General features: G+C 43.3%; 1 protein-coding gene across 1 annotated transcript; it reads left to right on the top strand.

Annotated features, from left to right (window-relative positions):
- The first annotated feature begins 148 nt into the window (after positions 1 to 148).
- LOC115135142 (neurotrypsin-like) lies at positions 149 to 27,679 on the top strand. The gene is made up of 14 exons (XM_029669493.2): positions 149 to 572; positions 4,683 to 4,725; positions 13,374 to 13,616; positions 14,471 to 14,609; positions 14,732 to 14,910; positions 19,455 to 19,602; positions 20,545 to 20,723; positions 20,815 to 20,956; positions 21,071 to 21,285; positions 22,983 to 23,124; positions 23,295 to 23,573; positions 24,222 to 24,344; positions 24,695 to 24,975; positions 25,154 to 27,679. Exons 1-14 carry the CDS (start codon positions 495 to 497, stop codon positions 25,471 to 25,473), a joined length of 2,511 nt encoding a protein of 836 aa, XP_029525353.2. The 5' UTR covers positions 149 to 494; the 3' UTR covers positions 25,474 to 27,679.
- Positions 27,680 to 27,983: the final 304 nt, after the last annotated feature.

The following is a 27,983-nucleotide window of genomic DNA, read 5'->3' as shown; positions in this document are numbered from 1 at the left end:
CCTACTCAGCTCAATCGCATATTCCTTTATAAAACCTAAAACCCTTCACTAATTTACCTCTGCGCACAGCGGCGCCCCATTACGCCAGTGAAATGCAACTAGGCAGCGTTGAGCTTGCTGTGTGTGTTTATTCTCGACTTGGCATATGTGCATCGCACTGAAGGCGAGAGAGTGTGTTTCTCTCACCGGTGTCTGCTTTCAGTGACACTTCCTCACGAAGGGGATCGTCGTTTAAGCTATAGTCTATGCTTGAAGCACAGCTGGTACCACAGGGTGTGTAATGTCACATAGGAGTTTCGATTATTTTTGTATCTTTTTCCAGACACAGAAAAAACAACCCCATCGGCTCATTGTCCTGTGCCTCGCCTAACTTTGGACGGTCCGTATCGGGCTCTCTTTATCCTGGTTAGTGTCGCTTGCACTTGGAGGCTGACTTTTTGGGTTGGATATGGGTGAAATCTGCTCAAGGCGCGGGTAATGACACATATAAAAGGATGACGGACAAGGAAGCTTTAAAGGGACTCTTCTCTCTGTCAATTGCATGGTGTTGTCTGATCTCAGTTTCTGGAGAGGTATGTGCCTGCTTTTTCTTTCATTATCACTGCGTTTCTGTTTGCGAACGGCTATTCATTTACAACAGAAAGGTAAACACAGGTGACCCATAGATAACCTAACCAAATTCCTTACGATTTACAGTCATTAAAATGTGTAGGCAATAGACTTCGCGTAGTTTATTGGTTATGCGTGGCCAATTTACACTACGCAAATGGCAATATCGACGCTGTGCGTGGCAATTTCCTGTGCGCCAGTAAACCCGAATTCAGAGGTTAAACATATTCACCTGAATTTTTACCTGAATATCCTATTAGACCTACTGCTGTAATGCATCATTATTAAACTTTTATTTTCATTCAAATGATTGTATCGTGCCCTGTAGGCTACATTTTATTTTCACTAAGGTATTAGATCCCAAGAAAACTTGAGCGCCAGCAATAGCCTACCTACCCTTATCCGTTTGTTTCATTGCCCGTTGAAGGAACTACTTTGGACAGACCATTATTCTCAGCAATTGAACTTGGCTTGTTTTTAACATAAGGCTGTATAGGCCAACCCTAGTATAAATATATATACAGTAATCGTCAAAAGTTTGGACACACCTACTAATTTAAGGGTTTTTCTTTATTATTTTACTATTTTCTACAGTGTAGAATAATAGTGAAGACATCAAACCTATGAAATAACACATATGGAATCATGTAGTAACCAAAAAAGTGTTAAACAAAGTAGGCACCCTTTGCTTTGATGACAGCTTCATGAGGAATGCTTTTCCAATAGTCTTGAAGGATATCCCACATATACTGAGCACATGTTTCCCTTTTTTCCTTCACTCTGCCATCCAACTCATCCCAACCATCTCAATTAGCTTGAGGTCGGGTGATTGTGGAGGCCAGGTCATCTGATGCAGCACCATCACTCTCTTTGACGTTGAGACTGGTGTTTTGCGGGTACTATTGAATGAAGCTGCCAGTTGAGGACATGTGAGGCATCTGTTTCTCAAACTAGACACTCTAATGTACTTGTCCTCTTGCTCAGTCTACACTATAATTCTGACCAATTTGATGTAAAAAAACAAGGACATTTCAAAGTGACCAAACTTTTGAACGGAAGAGTATTTTAATTTGTTTAACAGTTTTTTGGTTACTACATGATTCCATATGTGTTATTTAATAGTTTTCATGTCTTCACTATTATTATACAATGTAGAAAATAGTACGAATAAAGAAAAACCCTTGAATGTGTCGGTGTGTCCAAAATTTTGACTGGTACTGTATATATAAATAAATGATTAACATTCAGTCTATTTATGAAGGCTGACTGTGTGTCCTATATACTCAAAGTTATCGCGCCTATCAATTAATAAAGAAAACGATAGCCTGTACATTTCGTTGAATAGGACCCCATTTTTTAAATCATCTGCAGGCGATTAGATTTGATAGTGAGAGATCTTTTTGTCAAACCGCACCATCCCTTGCACAAGTCATACGTCAGTAGGGAGTGATCTACATTCGCGTGATCGACACTGAGTTGGCTGATACCCCATTTCATGGGTGCACAATCCATAGGTTAGGCTGTACAGTGCATATAGCAGTGCATTCGGAATTTATTCAGACCACTTGACTTTTTCCAAATTTTGTTACATTCCAGCCTTATTCTAAAAAAAAAAATCCCTCATCAATCTACACATAATGCCCCATAATGACAAAGCAAAAACTGTTTTTAATAAAATTGTGCAAATGTATAAATAAATGAAATATCATATTTACACAAGTTTTCAGACCCTTAACTCAGTACTTTGTTGATGCACCTTTGGCAGTGATTACAGCCCCGAGTCTTCTTGGGTATGAAGCTACAAGCGTAGCACAACTGTATTTAGGGAGTTTCACCCATTCTTCTCTGCAGATCCTCTTAAGCTCTGTCATGTTGGATGGGGAGAGTCGCTGCATAGCTATTTTCAGGTCTCTCCAGAGATGTTCGATCAGGTTCAAGTCCGTCTATGGCTGGGCCACTCAAGGACGTTCAGAGACTTATCCCGAAGCTACTCCTGCGTTGTCTTGGCTGTGTGTTTAGGGTCGTTGTCCTGTTGGAAGGTGAACCTTCGCCCCGTTCTGAGGTCCCGAGTGCTCTGGAGCAGGTATTCATCAAGGATCTCTCTGTACTTTGCTCCGTTCATCTTTCCCTCAACCCTGACTAGTCTCTCTGCCGCTGAAAAACATCCCCACAGCATGACGCTGCAGCCACCATGCTTCACCGTAGTAATGCTCCCAGGTTTCCTCCAGACGTGACGCTTGGCATTCATGCCAAAGAGTTCATTCTTGTTTTCATTTAGACTAGAGAATCTTGTTTCTCATGGTCTGAGAGTCCTGTAGGTGCCCTTTGGCAAACTCCAAGCGGGCTGTCATGTGCCTTTTTACTGAGGAGTGGCTTCCGTCTGGCCACTCTACCATAAAGGCCTGATTGATCCAGTGCTGCAGGGATGGTTGTCCTTCAGGAAAGTTCTCCCATCTCCACAGAGGAACTCTGGAGCTCTGTCAGTGACCATTGGGTTTTTGGTCACCTCCCTGACCAAAGCCATTCTGGGGTATTGTGTGTGGATTGATGAGGAACATTTTTTATTTCATCCATTTAAGAATAAGGCTGTAATGTAACAAATGTGGAAAAAGTAAAGGGATCTGAATATTTTCCGAATGCATTGTAGGTATGCCCCCAATGCAATTCTGAATTCAAATACATCCACAGTGCGATTACAACATATATATTTTTTAACATTCCTACCTTGTTTAGCATTATCTTGTCCAATTGTTGCATGATTACACTATTTGTATCAGTTTGCATCAGTTTCAATGGGTGACTTTAATTTGAAGCCGAACCCGCTGATTCCACCATTGATGCTCACGCTAATGCTCACAACACACTGGTGAGTTATCTCGTGCGTTTTACAGTCTGAGGTGTGCAAGAGTGAGCCACCAATAAACGTTTAAACAATGGAGCAAATGCATCCAATGATATCTTCATACTCACTTGCAAATAGCAATTGATGTACGTAGCCAATGACATTCCTTGAGAGCAACGTTACATTTTTGTAAGGTATGGTTACAAGCTATACATCAAGTGATAACAAAAGCACAAACAATGGAGTAAAATACGACAATTGTAGACTAGTAATTGCTTGCTCCTTATGGATAAGTCTTATGAATAATTCTTAAATGAATAAGCCTCATGAATATTACATACTATAAATGCTTTACAAATTATTATAGGTTATAAATGCTTATGAACTGTATGCATGTTTATAGATGTTTAGAAATAATGAAATAGATATATATGTATAATGTGTATAGGCTACTATTTCTAAATAGTTTATTCATTCTTATTAATATTATTATTAAGTGTTACCCAATAGGCTAGGGAACTACATACAGCCCCTTGTCCCTTTCCCCAAAGAATATTGCTCAAAGCTCTTTTTTTCTCTTCTGGTGAGCTGTGTCTCATTATAAATTTGTTCTTTAGATGTCTGCAAGAGGCACGTTTTGCTTCAGGCATTACCCCAGCTGCCCCCGTCTCCATTAGATTGACAGATGCAATTATTAGAGTTCAACTGACTAATGTGCAGACTATGCTATACCGAAAGTAGACCTAGTCCCAGACATTGCGTCACCGCGTGCTGTTTCCCTTGCGTGACAGTATTGATTTCAGTGGCCTCGGTTGTGATAATGGTGCCTTAAAGTAGCACCCCTTAACTTAACCTCGCAATCATTTTATTGCGTTCTGCATAGACATTCTAAACTATGCCTCCTGTTCCCAGCCTCAGTGGTGACGAAGTCGTTGAAAATATAGCAGAAGAGAAGAGAGATAAACATGGTTAACACAATATTAAAATGATTTTCACTGATCCACAGAATAGCATGATAGAGTAACACCATATGACTACAAGTAGGCTACAATACAATATAATACAACAGTGAGAGAGAGATAATAAGTTGTTGGGTATGAAAGCTACAAACAATACTACTTACAGGACATAAGGGGCTACTTATGATCAAGCATCCATAACCTAATGTGGGAAACTTGCTCTAAGTGGCATAGGCCTGAAGCTTCATTTTCTGTTGTCTTGTTTTTTGCAGGTCATCTCTCAAGACACCTACCTAAATACTCTGCAGAGTGCAGGTAGACACCGCTTTTCCTGTTCCTCTTATTTCTAATAGGTCTTGATTTCATCCATCCATCATTGTGATTCTTCCAAATCATCTAAGGACATGGATAAACGACTAAGCAGCATTAAATTAATCGCTTAAATGTACAATACTTAGTGGGATGATGTGGGGTGTGGATGTGAGATGGCGGTGTGTTGTTTCAGCAAAATGTCACGAATTCAGATTAAAAGTTTGAAAAAGCCCTCTATCAAAAATGCCCCCTTACTCTGCTAAAGCCGTTATTAGCGAGTCCTTTGTCACTGCTCATAATCAGATGGTGATTCTGATTGGGCCCCTGAAGGATGGGACGATAGTTAGGCAACGTTCAACATCTCTTGCTCTCGCTCTCTTTAACCTCATTTCAAAAACGTATTATCCACAATCAAAAGACACATAACCAACTTTGGTATTAGCACCAAACAGCTTTGAAAATGCAAGCTGCTTTTTCCTAGAATAAAAAAAAGAGTTCTCCTTTTTGACGGTTAGGGATTCATCCAAGCTGGATCCCTGCAGCTAAGAAATAGGCAAAATCACACAGTGCTCAGTATTGCTGAGTAGATGAAGGGAACACTTGATCTCTCGTTCAGCTTGTAATGTGATATGAATTTTAGCATATACATGGAAATGGATGGTTATCAGATGAAATAGTTGGGATGATAGATACAACATTTCATCTCATATACCAATTAGTCTTTGAACCATCACCACACCCTCCATGCCCAGGCAGGTCCTTTGGATCCCTCGGGCGCGATGCTAATATCTTATCCAACCCTACCAACCCCCCCTTTACCCATCCCACGCCTTAGACTCCTAGTTCATGCTCAGACAGAATGAGATTCCTACCAGATTGCCTCATGTTCAGGCTTTCACTTATGGAAATGCGAGTGGCCCTGATTTAAACAAGGCCCTGCTTTTAGAGCCCTGACATCATCTCTGATAAAGACTCCCACTTTCCATCAACCAGACACTGTATGTCTGGTTCTTGTCTTCGCTGAAGTTACTGTTATGTTATGGGGTCTCAACGGGAGTTCCAGTCTGGGTCTTATAGATGGTTGTCTCCATTTGTGGCTCAACTATAGACACCCATCAGGGATAGAATGTGAGCTATGCTAAGAGACTTTAGAGCTTATTAAATCTAGGATGGACAGTGGAACATTTTTATGACACCCACATGCATACTCAGTTTCTTGCTTTCAATGCATGCATTCATATACTCACTCAGTTCCTCCTCTGCATGGGAACTGAGGTTATCCATACACATACACATTCGATACAGCACATCTGCTTTCACGTGCTGGTGATCTTTTCATTTGTCTTTGGGGTTTTGTGTGTTTGTGTTTGTGTCTGCAGCGCAAGCTTGTCCATGTGTGTGTTTGAATCTGTGTGTGAGCGTGTGTCTGTTTGTGTGGCGCGCGCGTGTGTGTGTGTTTAAGGATCAGTGTGTTCCGGTAACCTTTCCTAATAACCTTTCTGTGTCTGGCACCCTCTCACTGTGTGAACTCTATCAAATATGTATCTCCTCTCAATATGCCAGGCAGGGAAGCTGGATGAGGTGGAATCATTGTGAGATTGAGAAGAAACACCATCACAGATAGTGGTGACTCAGAAGGATTTAGGATCAGCTTAGTACATAAAAACATCTCACACATCTCAGTGTCTCAAAACCATATTTACTTTCTAAAATATTCAATGCCTTAGGGAATGGCAGATACAAATTGAAAAATGAGAACACAGTTTAGTTGAAGAGGAAAGAAAAGCACACCCTCTGAGAGGATAAGACGTTTTGGCTTTGCTTTCTGGGGAGTCATTTAGACTGGGAGTTGGGACAAATAACTGTCAATCACACTTGGTATTATTCAATGGTACCTGCCATGATGTTGACAGCATAGCAGGGCTTAGAAGACAAACTGTCTCCCGGGTGGCGCAGTGGTTAAGGGCGCTGTACTGCAGCGCCAGCTGTGCCATCAGAGACTCTGGGTTCGCGCCCAGGCTCTGTCGTAAGCGGCTGGGAGGTCCGTGGGGAGACGCACAATTGGCCTAGCGTCGTCCGGGTTAGGAAGGGCTTGGCCGGTAGGGATGTCCTTGTCTCATTGCGCACCAGCGACTCCTGTGGCGGGCCGGGCGGAGTGCGCGCTAACCAAGGTTGCCAGGTACACAGTGTTTCCTCCGACACATTGGTGCGGCTGGCTTCCGGGTTGGATGTGCGCTGTGTTAAGAAGCAGTGCGGCTTGGTTGGGTTGTGTATCGGAGGACGCATGACTTTCAACCTTCGTCTCTCCCGAGCCTGTACGGGAGTTGTAGCGATGAGACAAGATAGTAGCTACTAAAACAATTGGATACCACGAAATTGGGGAGAAAAAGGGGTACAATTAAACATTTTAAAAAAGACAAACTGCGCCTGAGACAGGTGCGGACAGCCAGTACAGCCTAGTACAGCCCACTACATCACTGGGGTCAAGCTCCCTGCCATCTAGGACCTCTATATTAGGCTGTGTAAGAGGAAGGCTCTACACAACACCCACTCACATACAATCATCATATATGTTGCTGCCACTCTGTTTATCTTATATATTGATGCCTAGTCACCTTAACCCCTGTACTGTACATCTATCGATCCAGTGTCTTTGCACATTGTAGGTATGGTACCTGAACTGACCCTGTATATATTATGCTTACTGTGTGTTATTGTGTTCTTATTAGTTGTCATTTTTTAAATATATTGTGTGTTTTTGTTCTACCTTGTTATTTTTTGTATTACTTTGTTATTAGTTACTGCATTGTTGGGGTTAATACATTTTCACTGTACTTGTGCATGTGACATTAAAAAAAACTTGAAACTTGACTCTTCCAACACTCATTGACCCCAACAAATCTCTCATTCGACCTCTGTGATCCATCTTGACAAAGACAGACTCCAACCCTTCGGCACTGCTGACATCTGAAGGGATTGGATAGGTGTAAGAAAAATGCACATTCAAAACTATTCTATCTGGTTTCTCTAGTCTATCAAAGAGCAAAGTTATTATTACCGTATTTCTCATACATATGTCGGATCTTAATTTGAGCCAGTTTTCTACAACAGGAAAATAATCCTGCAGCAACAGGAAATGTGGATTATAATTGATGGATATTTTTTATAGGGGTTGATACATTTTTCGTAAGGGAAAATCAAGTCTGAAATAACAAACTTCAGAAGACTTTTTAAACCTCGAATACAGTACACGTTTGAAATGTTCTGTTTCCTGCATGCAGGAATGTTCTTCTGCAACATGGTTATAAAATTAAGATCCTACATCTGTACCTAGCCAATCCTTTCAGATCTACATAAAGTGACCAGGATTTGGGGCAAGAGGTCAATCTGGAATTGAGCACATTATTCCTCTTTCAAGATGTCTTCTCTCTCAGACATCAATCTGTGGATACCCTCTCCAGTCTTGTCTCTCACTGCTGGTATTTGGTGTTTGTTATTTTATTAGGATCCCCATTAGCTTTTGCGAAAGCAGCAGCTACTCTTCCTGGGGTCCACACAAAACATGGCATAATACAGGACATTAATAGACAAGAACATCTCAAGGACAGAACTACATCAATTTAAAAAGGCACATGTAGTCTACATATCAATACATACACACAAACTATCTAGGTCAAATAGAGGAGAGGCTTTGTGCCGTGAGGTGTTGCTTTGTCTTGTTTTTTGAAACCAGATTTGCTGTTAATTTGAGCAATATGAGATGGAACGGAGTTCCGGGCAATAATGGCTCTATATAATATTGTGAGCTTTCTTGAATTTGTTCTGGATTTGGGGACTGTGAAAAGACCCCTGATGGCATGTCTGGTGGGGTAAGTGTGTGTGTCAGAGCTGTGTGTAAATTGACTATGCAAACAATTTGAGATTTTCAACACATGAATGTTTCTAATAAAAATAAGAAGTGATGCAGTCAGTCTGTCCTCAACTCTTAGCCAAGAGAGACTGGCATGCATCGTATTTATATGAGCCCTCTGATTACAATGAAGAGCAAGACATGCCGCTCTGTTCCTGGCCAGCTGCAGTTTAACTAGGTCTTTCATTTTAGTATGAACTGCTTACACCAAAACCAGCATATTCTGCTGGCTTTCGGTTGTAGCTTTCACTACACAGCAGCGGGAGTTGGTTGGTCTTAACTAAGTCACTAAGCCTGTGCGAACGCAAACCGGCAGTCACTCAAACAAACACAGACAGGGGTTAGACCACACGCTGGGTGGATGTAGATTTGCGAGTGATCGCTCACAGGTGTGAATGTTTACCCAACGACAACTGAAAGTACTTGCGGCCCCTAATCCACTGGTTTAGAGAGTTCAAGAGGAGGAGTTTAGTTACGTGATGAGGGTGTCTTCCTTCCCTGGCTGGACCCCATTGCCCATATCCACTTCCCTCCACTCTCCTCAGGGTTTAACACCTGGCTCCAGAGGGATGTTAGCGCGACTCTCCTTCATATCATTTACAGTACGCACACACCATGGCCTGAGGTACTGCCATATCAGTTACATATCACAGGAAGCATGGACCTAAAGGTGAATATTAGCTGCTACTAAAGATGGATTATTAGGCAGTTCCGCCCATACATAGCCACTTGAAAGGGGACTGATAATTAGTCAACGTAACAACCAAGGCAAATGGAGACATTTGCCATAAATGCAGGCAACAGAGATTATGGAGTGTGTTTCCCTTTTTATTATGGAGTGTGGTGCCATCTATAGATTATTACTTATGTTTAGGCATTCATTCTGAGTGGTTCAATTTAGGGTTAAGGATGGGGTTCAAACAGAAAACTAAAATGACAAAACGAGTTCCTAGCACTGGGATTAAACACGCGGTGCTCAGAGCCGTGGAAAGGAACTCAAACAGAAAACTAAAATGACAAAACGAGTTCCTAGCACTGGGATTAAACACGCCGTGCTCAGAGCCGTGGAAAGGAACTCAAGCAGAAAACTAAAATGACAAAACGAGTTTCTAGCACTGGGATTAAACACGCCGTGCTCAGAGCCGTGGAAAGGAACTCAAACAGAAAACTAAAATGACAAAACGAGTTCCTAGCACTGGGATTAAACACGCCGTGCTCAGAGCCGTGGAAAGGAACTCAAACAGAAAACTAAAATGACAAAACGAGTTCCTAGCACTGGGATTAAACACGCGGTGCTCAGAGCCGTGGAAAGGAACTCAAACAGAAAACTAAAATGACAAAACGAGTTCCTAGCACTGGGATTAAACACGCGGTGCTCAGAGCCGTGGAAAGGAACTCAAACAGAAAACTAAAATGACAAAACAAGTTCCTAGCACTGGGATTAAACACGCCGTGCTCAGAGCCGTGGAAAGGAACTCAAACAGAAAACTAAAATGACAAAACGAGTTCCTAGCACTGGGATTAAACACGCGGTGCTCAAAGCCGTGGAAAGGAACTCAAACAGAAAACTAAAATGACAAAACGAGTTTCTAGCACTGGGATTAAACACGCCGTGCTCAGAGCCGTGGAAAGGAACTCAAACAGAAAACTACAATGACAAAACGAGTTCCTAGCACTGGGATTAAACACGCCGTGCTCAGAGCCGTGGAAAGGAATTCAAACAGAAAACTAAAATGACAAAACGAGTTCCTAGCACTGGGATTAAACACGCCGTGCTCAGAGCCGTGGAAAGGAACTCAAACAGAAAACTAAAATGACAAAACGAGTTTCTAGCACTGGGATTAAACACGCCGTGCTCAGAGCCGTGGAAAGGAACTCAAACAGAAAACTAAAATGACAAAACGAGTTCCTAGCACTGGGATTAAATACGCCGTGCTCAGAGCCGTGGAAAGGAACTCAAACAGAAAACTAAAATGACAAAACGAGTTCCTAGCACTGGGATTAAACACAGAAAACTAAAATGCTCAGAGCCGTGGAAAGGAACTCAAACAGAAAACTAAAATGACAAAACGAGTTCCTAGCACTGGGATTAAACACGCCGTGCTCAGAGCCGTGGAAAGGAACTCAAACAGAAAACTAAAATGACAAAACGAGTTCCTAGCACTGGGATTAAACACGAAAGCCGTGGAAAGGAACTCAAACAGAAAACTAAAATGACAAAACGAGTTCCTAGCACTGGGATTAAACACGCCGTGCTCAGAGCCGTGGAAAGGAACTCAAACAGAAAACTAAATGACAAAACGAGTTCCTAGCACTGGGATTAAACACGCCGTGCTCAGAGCCGTGGAAAGGAACTCAAACAGAAAACTAAAATGACAAAACGAGTTCCTAGCACTGGGATTAAACACGCCGTGCTCAGAGCCGTGGAAAGGAACTCAAACAGAAAACTAAAATGACAAAACGAGTTCCTAGCACTGATTAAACACGCGGTGCCTCAAGTTGGAAAGGAACTCAAACAGATTAAACACGCGGTGCTCAGAGCCGTGGAAAGGAACTCAAACAGAAAACTAAAATGACAAAACGAGTTCCTAGCACTGGGATTAAACACGCCGTGCTCAGAGCCGTGGAAAGGAACTCAAACAGAAAACTAAAATGACAAAACGAGTTCCTAGCACTGGGATTAAACACGCCGTGCTCAGAGCCGTGGAAAGGAACTCAAACAGAAAACTAAATGACAAAACGAGTTCCTAGCACTGGGATTAAACACGCCGTGCTCAGAGCCGTGGAAAGGAACTCAAACAGAAAACTAAAATGACAAAACGAGTTCCTAGCACTGGGATTAAACACGCGGTGCTCAGAGCCGTGGAAAGGAACTCAAACAGAAAACTAAAATGACAAAACGAGTTTCTAGCACTGGGATTAAACACGCCGTGCTCAGAGCCGTGGAAAGGAACTCAAACAGAAAACTAAAATGACAAAACGAGTTCCCTAGCACTGGGATTAAACACGCCGTGCTCAGAGCCGTGGAAAGGAACTCAAACAGAAAACTAAAATGACAAAACGAGTTCCTAGCACTGGGATTAAACACGCCGTGCTCAGAGCCGTGGAAAGGAACTCAAACAGAAAACTAAAATGACAAAACGAGTTTCTAGCACTGGGATTAAACACGCCGTGCTCAGAGCCGTGGAAAGGAACTCAAACAGAAAACTAAAATGACAAAACGAGTTTCTAGCACTGGGATTAAACACGCCGTGCTCAGAGCCGTGGAAAGGAACTCAAACAGAAAACTAAATGACAAAACGAGTTCCTAGCACTGGGATTAAACACGCCGTGCTCAGAGCCGTGGAAAGGAACTCAAACAGAAAACTAAAATGACAAAACGAGTTCCTAGCACTGGGATTAAACACGCCGTGCTCAGAGCTGTGGAAAGGAACTCAAACAGAAAACTAAAATGACAAAACGAGTTTCTAGCACTGGGATTAAACACGCCGTGCTCAGAGCCGTGGAAAGGAACTCAAACAGAAAACTAAAATGACAAAACGAGTTTCTAGCACTGGGATTAAACACGCCGTGCTCAGAGCCGTGGAAAGGAACTCAAACAGAAAACTAAAATGACAAAACGAGTTCCTAGCACTGGGATTAAACACGCTGTGCTCAGAGCCGTGGAAAGGAACTCAAAATTAAATTAGAGATATATTTTTTTCTGGATTTGCTTTAACTGATTTATTCAATAAATTGTCTCCATTTTTTTGCATGATGTATTACCAGATGTTGATCCATTGGAAATACATGGGTTTATGGACCAGGTCCAGGGCTCACCCTGGCTCTGGTTGTCATTAAACCACAGACCCTCCCCTCTTTAAAACTCAATCTGTGGACCAGATGAATGTATGCTTGTGTTTAATGTCCCACCCCTATTTAATGTGATGGGTCAGCTTTATAGGTGGTCCCAGAGGCTCTTTAACCTGTATAGATTAGTTTGTAAAACTGAGCCCCTGAGCTCAGGTTTCCCATCACAAAGGCAATTGGAGGATAGAGCTGCAGCACTTGTAGACCCAGTCGAATGATTCTGGAATGAAAAAGGCCTGAATATTCAGAGGATTGCATTGCAGTGAGTTTCAGTTTCCCAGTAAGCTCTGCAGGAACTCATGGCTAGTGCACTGGATTCGCAAGACAAGCATCCACCCCTCTTGAGGAATTGTCATCCACTCCAAAGTGGTATACAGTGTCTATGTTCTGATCAAACTATCCTTTCAACAGCATTGAGAAAATAATCATGAAGGATTTGAATGTTTAATATAATTTTAAGACATGTATGCCTAGGGTGCATTTCAAGGACAATTCCTAAGCGATACAGACACACAAGCATACACAGACACAGATGGGTTGTAGTAAGGGCTCAGGTTTTCAGGTTGTCTGAAGGTAGCCCGCCATACTCTGTGACTCAGCAAAGCAGACCTACACAAATACTCTGGCCCCTGCACTGCAGCACCGGGCTATCAGTCTGACCAGTCAGGTGACTCACTTCTATACTTCTGAGGATCGGAAAACAAAAGAGAGAGACAAAGGAGAGGACGTCTTTTTGAACCTTGCATGGCTTATTGTGACTTAATTTTAAAACTCAGCTTTACCCCCCCACTTCGTCTCACAAAAATAATTATTGCTATACTGTGTTAACTAAGAAGCTCATCCATTGATAAACCCATAGTATTGTATCTGAATGTGAACTCTGTCTCCCTAGCTCCTCTGTCCTGTTCAGAGGGCTTCACTGAGCTGGGTTACTACAATGGCTCCGTGTCTCAGACTGACTCTGGTTCGCCCTGCTTAAAGTGGACAGAGTTCCCAGACTACGTCCTGCAGTACCCGAGCCGGGGGCTGGGCGACCACAGCTACTGCCGCAACCCAGACCGTGAATCCAACCCCTGGTGCTTCTTCCGCCAGAGCTCTGGGGCCATCGGCTGGGCCTACTGCGACTGCCACCAGGGTGAGGATTTACCGACTAATACTTACTTCATGAGAATCAATACTGCTGGGTAACTACCTGGAACCAGATGATTTATAGTGGTGTATGAATTCCAAAGTGACCAAAAAGTCATCGCTAGGTATCTTTGTATTTTCGCAGTGTTTTTGGGGTGATCATATTGCTCTGGCAGGAGATCTATGTCTCTATCTGTCTTGGCAACCTATGTGCCTGTCTGTCTATGTCTGTCTATGTCTATCTGTGTTTCTTGCCTGTATGGTTTTTGTTTCTCAATCTACGCCCCAATATATCCTGTCTGTCTTCCGGTCTATCAGTAAGCTCCTCCCACCGTGTTTTCCACCTCTCCATCAGGCAGCTGATATTGTTCTCTCTGTGACTCCCCCCCCCCAATGGGAGTGTGTCCCTGCCTGTCCATTAGACAACCGTTTTTACTGGCCTGTCAGAACCATGCTTGTATGTAGTGCCAGAGGCAATACCCCCGTTTTGAAATCTGTTTAGCTACATCTGTATTTGCTGTCATTATCAGTCTGTCTCTGTCTCGCTCTCCCAAGCTTTCTCTTCCAAACAGTTAACCGTTATCAGTTAACGTGTATGTGTGTGAACGCGTGTGTGCCCATGTTTGTTTTTCGGGTGTGTGCCTGCCAGGTTGAAATATGTAAGTGTTCTATGCAATTATCCTGAGATAATCACACCTGTTGGATTTATGATTAACGAGGTAGCAATCTGTCTGTCTGTTTCTGATGGGTGCGAGAGAGAGATGTTCCACCTGTCATTTCAAATGATTTCACAATCTCTGATGCTGTACCATACCTTAATGCCCTCTCTTCTCTCTCCTCTCCCCTCTCCCTCCTCTCCAGGAGCTGTCAGGTTGGTAGGTGGGTCCTCCCCTCAGAGCGGGCGTCTGGAGGTATACCTAAATGGCCAGTGGGGGGCTGTATGTGATACACACTGGACCGACCGCGATGCCAGTGTGATCTGCAAACAGCTTGGACTGGGGTGAGAGCTTCTGAGATACTTTTTTTAGCTGTGTGTGTGGGTGTGTACGTCAAATCATCCTCTCCACTCCTGACTGTCCATCTACCTTTCTCTCTCCGTCCATCCTGTCTTTCTGTCTGCAGTGAGATCGGCACAGCCCTCCAGCACTCCTATTTCGGGCCCGGCTCTGGACTCTTCCACTATGAACACCTGGGCTGCCGTGGCAACGAAAACTCTCTGCTGGACTGCAGGAGTCGGAAGTTTGTCACTAGCGACTGTAACCATGGCAACGAAGCGGGGTTGGTGTGTGCTGCACCTGAAGGTGAGGGTGTTGGAGATTTCAAAACATCCTTGGGTATAAATAGTGCAGATTTATCACAAGTGCTACACATATAAATATAGTACATACTGTATTGCTAGGCATATTACACATGTAGAGGTACTAAAGCAGCAGAGCCACTTCCCCTTTAGTTGAGTTCGACAGGGACAGAGAGAGACTGTTCCCTCTTTCTTAGAGCTCCAGTGTTCTTCTCCCACCTCAGTCAGAGCTGCGTGGGCCAGAGGGTGAGATTCATGGCTAAGATTCTCTGGCCCAATACTCATCTCCAAAACACAAACACTGCAAAGCTAGAACAAGAGCAGTTTATTCTGAGCAGCAAGCCAGCCAAGAGGGAGCTGATGTTGCCTGCCTAGTCATTCACATAGCTTTTAAAGCTCTCTGAGCCTGCCAGTACGCTCTCGCGGCTTATGCAGCACTTGTGTCAGAGAGTCCCAAAGGGGCAGAGGGAACAACAACAGTGGTGTGTTAGAATGAGGGTATAGAAGGGAGTGCCCAGAGGAGTAGAGGGTATATACATTGAGTGCACAAAACATTAAGAACACCTTCCTAATATTAAGTTGCACCCCTTTTTGCCCTTAGAACAGCCTCAATTCAGAACAGCCTCAATTCAGAACAGCCTCAATTCAGAACAGCCTCAATTCGTCAGGACTCTACAAGGTGTCGAAAGTGTTCCACATGGATGCTGGCCCATGTTGACTCCAGTGCTTCCCACAGTTGTGTCAAGTTGGCTGGATGTCCTTCGGGTGCTGGACCATTCTTGATACACACAGGAAACTGTTGAGCGTGAAAAACCCAGCAGCATTGCACTTCATGATACAAACCGGTGCGCCTGGTACCTACTACCGTACCCCATTCAAAGGCACTTAAATCTTTTGTCTTGTCCATTTACCCTCTGAACGGCAAACATACACAATCCATGTCTCAATTGTCTCAAGGCTTAAAAAGCCTTCTTTAACTTGTCTCCTCCCCTTCATCTACACTGATTGAAGTGGATTTAACAAGTGACAGCTTTCACCTGGATTCACCTGGTCAGTTGGTTATGGAAAGAGCATGTTTTGTACACTCAGTATATTTAGTGCGGTGCAGGGAATTATTCAGTCTGAAACTTTAGGAGGAGAAAGTTATCTGAGAGTCCTGAGGCCCTGCCAGGGAGGTGGGAGGGGTCCCACAGGGCACACATGCACCCCTCTTCTGACCCCCCTACCCCAAACAACCCCCACCTCCTTAACTTCTCTGCCAGGGCAGCTCACATATTCAGATTGCATAACTCATCTACCCCTCTTTCCTTCTCCCTGCATCCCTCACATACTTGTACTTGCTGTAGTTTCTAATGACTTGCCGGAGCTTTGAACCAAACTCTAGGGTCAGGGGCCATTGCACTCCAACAGTTCTGTGGTTTGGATTGCTTTATTTATCATGGCACTGGGCAAGAAGTTATTTACATTTGCATTCATCAAGGAGACCAAGAGATCCATAAGTCGATAACTGAGAAGAACAGTTGTTTCTATTGTAACATGATGCCAACATGAGCCACCACATTTAACTACGGTAAGATGACTGGGAACATGGACGAGTACTAACAGACCAGCTATGACCTCCATACAGTGCCTTCAGAAAGTATTCACACCCCTTGACTTTTTCCACATTTTGTTGTGTTACAGCCTGAATTTAAAATTGATTACATTGAGATTTTGTGTCACTGGCCTGCATACAATACCCCATAATATCAAAGTGGGAATATGTTTTTAGAAATGTTTACAAATTAATAAAAAATGAAAAGCTGAAATGTCTTGAGTCAATAAGTATTCAAGTCCTTTGTTATGGCAAGCCTAAATACGTTCAGGAGTACAAATGTGCTTAACAAGTCACATAATAAGTTGCATGGACTCACTGTGTGCAATAATAGTGTTAACATGATTTTTTAATGACTACCTCATCTCTGTACCCCACACATACAATTATCCCAAGGTCCCTCAGTCGAGCAGTGAATGTCAAACACAGATTCAACCACAAACACCAGGAAGGTTTTGAAATGCCTCTCAAAGAAGGGCACCTATTGGTAGATGGGTAAAATAAAAAAGCAGACATTGAATATCCCTTTGAAAATGGTGAAGTTATTAATTACACTTTGGATGGTGTATCAATACACACAGTCACTACAAAGATACAGGTGTCCTTCCTAACTTAGTTGCCAGAGAGGAAGGAAACCGCTCAGGGATTTCACCATGAGGCCAATGGTGACTTTAAAACAGTTACAGAGCTTAATGGCTGTGATAGGAGAAAACTGAGGATGGATCAACAATATTGTAGTTACTCCACAATACTAGCCTAAATGACAGAGTGAAAAGAAGGAAGCTTGTACAGAAGAAAATATTTGAAAACATCGATCCCGTTTGCATTTAGGCTCTAAAGTAAAACTGCAAAAAATGTGGTTCATAAATGTACTTTATGTCCTGAATACAAAGCGTTATGTTTGGGGCAAATGTAACACAACACATCACTGAGTACCACTACATATTTTCAAGCATGGTGGTGGCTGCATCATGTTATGGGTATGCTTGTCATTGGCAAGGGATTTTTTTTTAGGATAGAAATGAATGGAATAGGCCTCCCGAGCAGTACAGTGGTCTAAGGCACTGCTTCGCAGTGTTCGGGGTCACTACAGCCTGTGATTTGATCCCACTCATGACCGTGAGTCCCATAGGGTGGCGCACAATTGGCACATCATCGCCCGGGTTAGGGGAGGGTTTGGTCGAGGGGCTTTACTTGGTTTATCGTGCTCTAGTGACTGCAGGCTGACTTTGGCCGTCAGTTGAACAGTGTTTCCCCCGACACATTGGTGCAGCTGGCTTCTGAGTTGTGTTAAGAAGCGCGGCTTGGCGGGTCATGTTTCGGAAGACGCATGACTTGACCTTCGCCTCTCCCGATCCCGTTGGGGAGTTGCAGCGATGAGACGAGATCATAATCACGAATTTGGGAAGAAAATGGGAAAAAAATTACAACAACAATCCCAAAAATCTAAAATCATAATAATGGAACAGAGGTAAGCACAGGCAAAATCCTAGAGGAAAACCTGGCTCAGTTTCCTTTCCAACAGACACTGAGAGACAAATTCACCTTTCAGCAGGACAATAACCTTAAACACAAGGCCAAACACTGGAGTTGCATACCAAGTCGAAATTGAATGTTGATGAGTGGCCTAGATACAGTTTTGACTTAAATTGTCTTGAAAATCTATGCCATTACGTGAAAATGGCTGTAGCAAGGATCAACAACTAACTTGACAGAGCTTGAAGACTTTTTAAAAGAATAATGTGCAAATATTGTACAATTCAGGTGTGCAAAGCTCTTAGAGAATTAACCAGAAAGACACAGCTGTAATCTGTGCCAAAGGTGATTCTAACATGTATTGACTCAGGGGGTTTAATACTTGTAATCAAGATATATGTAATCAAGATAAATCAATGTATATATATCAATGTTTTTATTTTTCATATTATTATTCTTTTTTTGTGTGAAAATGTTCGAATTTCGATTCCACTTTGATATTACAGAGTATTTTATGTAGCTCATTGACAAAAAAATGACAATGAGAAATCCATTTGAATTCCACCTTGTAACACAACAAAATGTGGAAAAAGTTGAAGGGTGTGAATACTTTCCAAATGCACTGTAAAGTCAATCAAAGAGGCGAAAAGACATAGCGACAAAGTGGAGTCGTAATTAAATGGCTCAGATGCGAGACGCATATGGCAGGGACTTCAGATAATCACTGATTATATTGTATTGTATTTGCAAGATATTTTACTGCACTGTTGGAGCCAGTAACACAAGACATTCTACTGCACTGTTGGAGCCAGTAACACAAGACATTCTACTGCACTGTTGGAGCCAGTAACACAATACATTCTACTGCACTGTTGGAGCCAGTAACACAAGACATTCTACTGCACTGTTGGAGCCAGTAACACAAGACATTCTACTGCACTGTTGGAGCCAGTAACACAAGACATTCTACTGCACTGTTGGAGCCAGTAACACAAGACATTCTACTGCACTGTTGGAGCCAGTAACACAAGACATTCTACTGCACTGTTGGAGCCAGTAACACAAGACATTCTACTGCACTGTTGGAGCCAGTAACACAAGACATTCTACTGCACTGTTGGAGCCAGTAACACAAGACATTCTACTGCACTGTTGGAGCCAGTAACACAAGACATTATACTGCACTGTTGGAGCCAGTAACACACTACATTCTACTGCACTGTTGGAGCCAGTAACACAATACATTCTACTGTGCTGTTGGAGCCAGTAACACAATACATTATACTGTGCTGTTGGAGCCAGTAACACAAGACATTCTACTGCACTGTTGGAGCCAGTAACACAATACATTCTACTGCACTGTTGGAGCTAGAAACTTAAGAATTTACCTTCACCTGCTATAACACCTGCAAATCTGTGAACGTGAGTAATGTGACCAGTAAACCTGGACTTTATTTGATTTCTGCTGTATTTTTCAGGCAATGGCGCCCCCTTGAGGTTGGTAGGTGGCCTGGAGGACTTTGAGGGTCGTGTGGAGGTGTACCATGATGGGAGGTGGGGCACCATCTGTGATGACCAGTGGGATGACATCGATGCTGAAGTTGTCTGTCGGCAGTTGGGCCTTGGGTGAGCAGCACAGGCATGCCGATGGCTAGTTGCTTGGAGGATGGTGCTTGACATGCAGCATATGGGTTTTGAATGTGATTCCCTCCACTAAATGTACTCTAGTACATATGTAGGTAAAACTAGAGGTTAAACCCTATCAGTGGTAGCAAACAGCAATGGTTCCCAGGCTTAAAGTTACCCACCAACCAAAGCTCTCTGCTCTCCACAGAGATGGATGCACTCCTGCTAGGATAGCCTTTTTACACTGCTACATTCCCACTGAGTGAACTATATCAATATAGATGAACGGAAGGCATGCATTTTTGATGGCCTACAGTGTTTAGGGTTGTTGCTCTGCTGGAGGAGAGGAGCCAGTTGATCCACATTATTCAGACGTCATCGCCACTCTTAGCAGGTCACCTGGCTTCTGACGAATAAGGGCCTGCAAAGCAAGCCACTGGGGAATTCTCTCTGCTCAGACACACATGTATACACATGTACACACACACACACGTACACACACACATGCACACACATACGCACGCACACACGCACACACGCACACACTCTCTCACACACACACACACACACACACACACACACACACACACACACACACACACACACACACACACACACACACACACAATGATTGTCTTACAGTACAAAGAGATGGATAAACAAAGATAGTGGATCTGTCCCAGGACTCATTTCAGATCATGAATCATACATCTCTCCATAACTATATTTGGTGTGTGTGAGTGTTTTTTGTGTCGTGTATATGTCTTTCTCTGATGTGTAAGTGCATGTGTGGGTGCTCTGTACAGTATGTGTAAGGCCTGTTTACTTGGTGGGAATGCATTTTATATGTGCACATCAGGATGACCCTTGAGTGGTTGCCATATATTGTTTACATGTCCATATATGGTCATTGTGTATGTCTGTGTGTGTGTGTCCACTCAGGGGGGTACCAAAAGCGTGGACGTGGGCCCACTTTGGTCAGGGCTCTGGACCCATCTTCCTTGACAGGTTGCAGTGTACAGGCAACGAGCTTTCCCTGGAGGAGTGTCCCCACAACAACTGGCAACAACACAACTGTGACCACATGGAGGATGCTGGCGTGTCCTGTAACCCATATACAGGTCAGGAGTCAGGACAGGAACGCTTTGTGAACATACACATATTTGTATGGAAAACACATACACACTGTCTCATGCACACACCGTGTTGCAGATGGTGTGGTGCGGCTGGTGGGGTCTGACAGTCCCTGGGAAGGTCGTCTGGAGGTGTACCACTCTGGGGACTGGGGTACGGTGTGTGACGACAACTGGACTGAGCACCACGCACAAGTGGTCTGTAGACAGCTGGGCTTCAGGTCGGTCTACAGGGGTCCTTTTATGTTCAAATACAATGTACTGGGAAAGTAAATTAGGTTTAACTGTAGTAATATTGTAGTGATACTGCAGTAATGGAGTGTTTGGTCCAGCAGAGGGCGTGCAGAGGTGGCGTCAGACGGGCTGTATGGGGAGGGCACAGGGCTAATCCTGCTGGATGAGGTGCAGTGTAAGGGCTCAGAGGACACCCTGCTGTCCTGCTGGCACGCCGAGTGGGGACGCCACGACTGCTCCCACAGCGAGGACGTAGGGGTGCGCTGTGAGAGAGGAGGTGAAACCAACGAGGTGCCAGGGCTGCCACAGATCACAGGTAGGCCTCACTGTACTCGCTGTACCCTCAAAGACCTCAAATCAGAATTGCTATCAACATATCTCAGTTAGATGTCTATCTTATCTGGTGAATTTAGCAAAGAAAAGTTAAATTCAATATTGTTATTATGGTAATACAGTGGGGCAAAAAAGTATTTAGTCAGCCACCAATTGTGCAAGTTCTCCCACTTAAAAAGATGAGAGAGGCCTGTAATTTTCACCATAGGTACACTTCAACTTTGACAGAAAAAAATCCAGAAAATCGCATTGTAGGATTTTTAATGAATTTATTTGCAAATTATGGTGGAAAATAAGTATTTGGTCAATAACAAAAGTTTATCTCAATACTTTGTTATATACCCTTTGTTGGCAATGACAGAGGTCAAACATTTTCTGTAAGTCTTCACAAGGTTTTCACACACTGTTGCTGGTATTTTGGCCCATTCCTCCATGCAGATCTCCTCTAGAGCAGTGATGTTTTGGGGCTGTTGCTGGGCAACACAGACTTTCAACTCCCTCCAAAGATTTTCTATGGGGTTGAGATCTAGAGACTGGCTAGGCCACTCCAGGACCTTGAAATGCTTCTTACGAAGCCACTCCTTCGTTGCCCGGGCGGTGTGTTTGGGATCATTGTCATGCTGAAAGACCCAGCCACGTTTCATCTTCAATGCCCTTGCTGATGGAAGGAGGTTTTCACTCAAAATCTCACGATACATGGCCCCATTAATTCTTTCCTTTACACGGATCAGTCGTCCTGGTCCCTTTGCAGAAAAACAGCCCCAAAGCATGATATTTCCACCCCCATGCTTCACATTACGTATGGTGTTCTTTGGATGCAACTCAGCATTCTTTGTCCTCCAAACACGACGAGTTGAGTTTTTACCAAAAAGTTATATTTTGGTTTCATCTGACCATATGACATTCTCCCAATCTTCTTCTGGATCATCCAAATGCTCTCTAGCAAACTTCAGATGGGCCTGTACATGTACTGGCTTAAGCAGGGGGACACGTCTGGCACTGCAGGATTTGAGTCCCTGGCGGCGTAGTGTGTTACTGATGGTAGGCTTTGTTACTTTGGTCCCAGCTCTCCGTAGGTCATTCACTAGGTCCCCCGTGTGGTTCTGGGATTTCTGCTCACCGTTCTTGTGATCATTTTGACCCCACGGGGTGAGATCTTGTGTGGAGCCTCAGATCGAAGGAGATTATCACTGGTCTTGTCTTCCATTTCCTAATAATTGCTCCCACAGTTGATTTCTTCAAACCAAGCTGCTTACCTATTGCAGATTCAGTCTTCCCAGCCTGGTGCAGGTCTACAATTTTGTTTCTGGTGTCTTTTGACAGCTCTTTGGTCTTGGCCATAGTGGAGTTTGGAGTGTGACTGTTTGAGGTTGTGGACAGGTGTCTTTTATACTGATAACAAGTTCAAACAGGTGCCATTAATACAGGTAACGAGTGGAGGACAGAGGAGCCTCTTAAAGAAGAAGTTACAGGTCTGTGAAAGCCAGAAATCTTGCTTGTTTGTAGGTGACCAAATACTTATTTTCCACCATAATTTGCAAATAAATTCATAAAAAATCCTACAATGTGATTTTCTGGATTTTTTTTAAGTGGGAGAACTTGCACAATTGGTGGCTGACTAAATACTTTTTTTCCCCACTGTATATTGTGGTTTATTGTGTTTCTCTGTTCTGGCCTCAGGCCCTCTGGTGCGACTGGTTGCTGGAGAGAGCCGGAAGGAAGGGCGTGTGGAAGTGTTTCTGAATGGCCAATGGGGGAGCGTGTGCGATGACGGCTGGAATGACATCAACGCTGCAGTGGTCTGCAGGCAGCTGGGATTTCTGTAAATATGGATTCTCTCTCTCATGTTTGCCATTGTATCATATATCCTTTCCCTTATTTGCAGAATACATCATATCTCACTGCCAAGTATGTGGTTTCCTTTAACTGCCATTCAGGAGACAGGGCCACTTTGGAATATTGAGCTTCACCTTCCCTGTGTCTCTTCTTCAGTGGGGTGTCCAAGTCTCGCTCCATGGCCTATTTTGGAGAAGGCCAGGGCCTTATCCACCTGGACAATGTTAGGTGCACAGGGGCTGAGGCGTCCCTGGGGGAGTGTCCGGCCGAGGGAGAAGATGCCCATGACTGCCGGCATAGTGAGGATGCAGGGGTCATCTGTGACTACGTCCCCGAACCGGTGGGGGACGGCGCCATAATAACGCAGACCTGTGGCATGAGGCCAAACACACAGCGACGCAGGAGGAGGATTATTGGTGGGGACAAGTCAATCAGGTACGCTGGTGGAAAAAGTACCCAAATGGTCATACTTGAGTAAAAGTAAAGATACCTTAATAACTCAAGTAAAAGTGAGTCACCCAGTAAAATACTACTTGAGTTCAAGTAAAAAACTATTTGGTTTTAAATATACTTAAGTACCAAAAGTAAATGTAATTGCTTAAATATACTTAATTATCAAAAGTAAAACTAAAAGTATAAATCGTTTCAAATTCATTATATTAAGTAAATCTAATGGCACTATTTTCATGTTTTTTACATTTACGGATAGCCAGGGCCACACAGAGCCAGTAGGGATGATCAGGGATGTTCTCTTGATAAGTCTGTGAATTGGACCATGTTCATATCCGGCTAAACATTCCAAATGTAACGAGTACTTTTGGGTGTCAGGGAAAATTGATGTAGTAAAAAGTACATTATTTTCTTTAGAATGTAGTGGAGTAAAAGTTGAAGTAGTCAAAAATATAAATAGTAAAGTACACACACACACACACACACACACACACACACAAACAGATTCTCAGCGGTTCTATTACCGTATGACTGCATAGATATATGCAAACACATACACAAGTCAAATCATAACATGAAATCAACCATGATCTATTTCTGCTAATGTTCTCTCTCCTCCCCTGGGTGTGGTAGAGGGGACTGGCCTTGGCAGGTGTCTCTGTGGCTCAAGTCCCAGTCCAAAGGGAACCATCCACTGTGTGGAGCCACGCTCATCAACTCCTGCTGGGTCCTGACTGCTGCACACTGCTTCAAGAGGTGTGCCACAAAGACATCTAGTGCCCAATGATGGAATTGCAGTGACCACATTATAAAAAATGTGTTGCATACAGTAATGTAGTAATGTGGCATAAACATATGTACATTTGATCAAATACTTAATCTATGTCAATCATTTGATCAAATATTATTAATAAGAGATTGATGTCATGCCACTTATAAGTGATACTTGTATTTGAGTCACTGCCTTGATCATTTAAATTCAAATGTATTTTTCTTGGCAGGAGATAATCAAGTCTTCTTTTCTGCTTGGCTTAACCTCCTCAGACCTTAATTCCCTCTCTTACCTTTTCTTTTTTCCCTCTCTCTGTTTTCTCCCTCTTTCCTAGGTTTGGCAGGGACCCATCTCGCTACGTGCTGCGACTGGGTGACTACCACACGGAGGAGAGGGATGACTTTGAGCGCAGCCTGTCCCCAGAGCTCATCGTCATCCACAGGAAGTACCACAGCCAGGGCTCGGAGTATGATATCGCCCTACTCAGGCTGAAAGGCACAGAGGGCAACTGTGTGGCCTTCAACCCTCATACCAACTCAGCCTGCCTCCCTGCGCCTGGCAACAAGTGGGGCAAGAGGCCTGCCGCCTGTGTCATCACAGGGTGGGGCATCACAGGTACTGACCATAAGCCTCTCTGTTACGGAGAGTTCCCTGCGTGTTTACATTGGAATCAGCCATTTGATCTGTTCTTTGCTCAATATTTATATGACAGAACATTTCAATTTATTTTGGCCGCCTCACTCTTTATCTCTCTGTTCATCACTCACTTTCTCATTCTCTCTCGCTTTCTCAGACTCGGAGTACTCCCGTACTCTGCTGCAGGCCTGGGTTCCCCTGCTGCCCACCTGGAAGTGTAAAAAGCGATACGGCGAGCGCTACACCAGCCGCATGCTGTGTGCGGGCAGCCTTTCGGACAGTCGGCGCGTGGACAGTTGCCAGGGTGACAGTGGTGGTCCCCTAGTATGTCAGGGGGAGGGTGGGCGCTGGGTGCTGACGGGGATCATCTCCTGGGGTCATGGCTGTGGTGACCCCTCCTTCCCCGGGGTGTACACGCGGGTCAGCAGGTTCCTGCGCTGGATTGACCAGGTCACCAACAACCCACCGAAAATCTGATGTGCCATTGGACAGCCATTGTTATCACATGAATTTGGGGTTGAGGTGGAGGTGGGGAGATTAAAGGAGCAGTGGCCGGTTAGAGAGGGTTACCACACCCTGGTATCTGCTCCTGGTCTCACCCACATCCAGCAGTGTGCTTTTAAGTCCCTTTTTTTGCCTACACTTGGAGAAGCCTGTAAATGGCATTGAGCATTCTTGATTACGTGGAATTACCACTTTAACGAGAGCATTTAATGCACCAAAAAGCCAGACTGCATAGGTGAATGACATTGCACTATAATGCATGCCATACTATCACCCTGCAACACCTGTGAATGGCCAATTAATGGTGCCATTGGTAGTAAGTCTAGTCAGGAGCATTAGGTGGAATATCTTTAAGGTACAAGATTGTATATGTAAAGTACAAACAGACATGTGGCTTTTAAATGAATATGGTTTCATGAACATTCCAGTTGTTCATGCATTTTAACTTAAGCCTACACTAATGTGCTCCACTCTTGATCGAAACAATTGGTCAAATTAGTCAGTGTACAGATCGCTGGTTTAGACCATAGGAGAGGCATGAGTGGGCCTTTACGAGGCTCTGTATACGTGGCAATGATGACATGGCTACTCACAATGACTTAAATGAGGTCCTGCCTGTTTGCCTGCCTACCCACAGTATCTATCTGTCTACCACTTTTTCTTAGAAGCTGCACATCCCTACTATCAGTGTTATGTGAAGCCAGTCCTGGGACAGATCCACTATCTTTGTTTATCCACTCTTTGTACTGTAAGACAATCATTGTGTGTGTGTGTGTGTGTGTGTGTGTGTGTGTGTGTGTGTGTGTGTGTGTGTGAGAGAGAACGTTTCTGTGTGAGTGTATGTGTGTGTTTGCGTGCTTGCGTGTTTGCACTGTCAATTAATGGTTCATACAGCATCTCAATTCAGGCCTTAGACCATATCTTTGTGTTTTTGTCTCAAGTTGCAGTGCAATTGCCAAATGATCAATGCAATCTTCTCATCATTCTTATAATTTATTGACACACATGAACACATCGTACAGACTTACAAAGCCTACACAGTGCTGACGTTGCATTTGTTCTATGTTTTACCTGGTCACATTCCACTCTGCTACTGAATAGATGTCTAGAAATGTAACCACACATGCTCAATACCCCTAAGCTTCATGTGGTAATTACTAATGCAAACTTCTAAACTATCTGGCTGTTTAGTACTCTAATCTATCCTGATAGTAAATAGATCTAACTACTTCCTAATACCACCTGTACACTTGATGGAATGTTCTTTTACAATTTAACATCCAAACGTTATTTCGTTTTATGGGGCTTTCAGTCACATGACTGCATGTTTTCGATTGTCACTGAACAGCACAACTAATTATTTTGTGATATGACATCTGTGATTTGCTTTTGCACATGCATTTTGACACATAATAAAGTTCCTTTCTATACTTCCTTTAGAATTCTGAAATGCTAATCTGTACATGATGAAAATGAGTTACACAAACATGATGTGGTGCAATTTTGAAAGCTTCAAATGATGAAATATACACTGAGTATACTAAACATTAGGAACACCCCCCCCCCCCCCAATGCTTCCCACAGTCAAGTTGGCTGGATGTCCTTTGGGTGGTGGACCATTCTTAATACACACGGGAAACTGTTGAATGTGAAAGACCCAGCAGGGTTACCATTCTTGACACAAACCGGTGCTCCTGGCACCTATTACCATACCCTGTTCAAAGGCACTCCTTGCCCATTCACCCTTGAATGGCACACATACACAATCCATGTCTCAATTGTTTCAAGACTTAAAAATCCTTCTTTAACCTGTCTCCTCCCCTTCATCTACACTGATTGAAGTGGATTTAACAAGTGAATTCAATAAGGGATCACAGCTTTCACCTGAATTCACCTGGTAATTCTATGTCGTGGAAAGAACGTGTTGTTAATGTTTTGTATATTCAGTGTATATGCAATATTTCAAATGGTCTGCTAGAAAAGTTATTGGTGAGTGGAGTGGAAAATTCCCTTTTCTAATGTGCCATCATTGAATATAAATATTAGACAGTATGCCAAAATAAAAGCAGTACATCTTCAGACTCATATCTTGCAAGTACTCTATATAATACCTTGAATGTGAACGTGTATGTACTGTATAATGTGCTTTTGAGAGGTGTCATTAAATATCTGCATCACACTTGTGTTTCATAACTATTATGTGGCAGGGGGCTACAAGGAATATCACTCATCCTGCTCAGTATTAGAGCTCTAATGACATGTTTTATTCATCATGATATTTTCCTATAGCCTCATTTTCCTAAAAGGCACCTTGGGTATTGAAGTTTTCAGCACATGGAAGAGTTATTATTATTATTATTATTATTTCAGAAGGATTATGCTGCACCTTGAAACCCTCTCATGTACTTCACTCAGAGTGTTTCAAGATCACAGTCTTTTTTTTGTTTTACAGTATGTCAATGGTGTGTTTGCAGTGTTTATAG

This window comes from Oncorhynchus nerka, linkage group LG10 (genome assembly GCF_034236695.1).
Source record: "Oncorhynchus nerka isolate Pitt River linkage group LG10, Oner_Uvic_2.0, whole genome shotgun sequence".
Classification (NCBI taxonomy): domain Eukaryota; kingdom Metazoa; phylum Chordata; class Actinopteri; order Salmoniformes; family Salmonidae; genus Oncorhynchus; species Oncorhynchus nerka.
The sequence above is the reverse complement of the archived record's forward strand: the minus strand, read 5'-3'. Positions and strand labels throughout refer to the sequence as shown.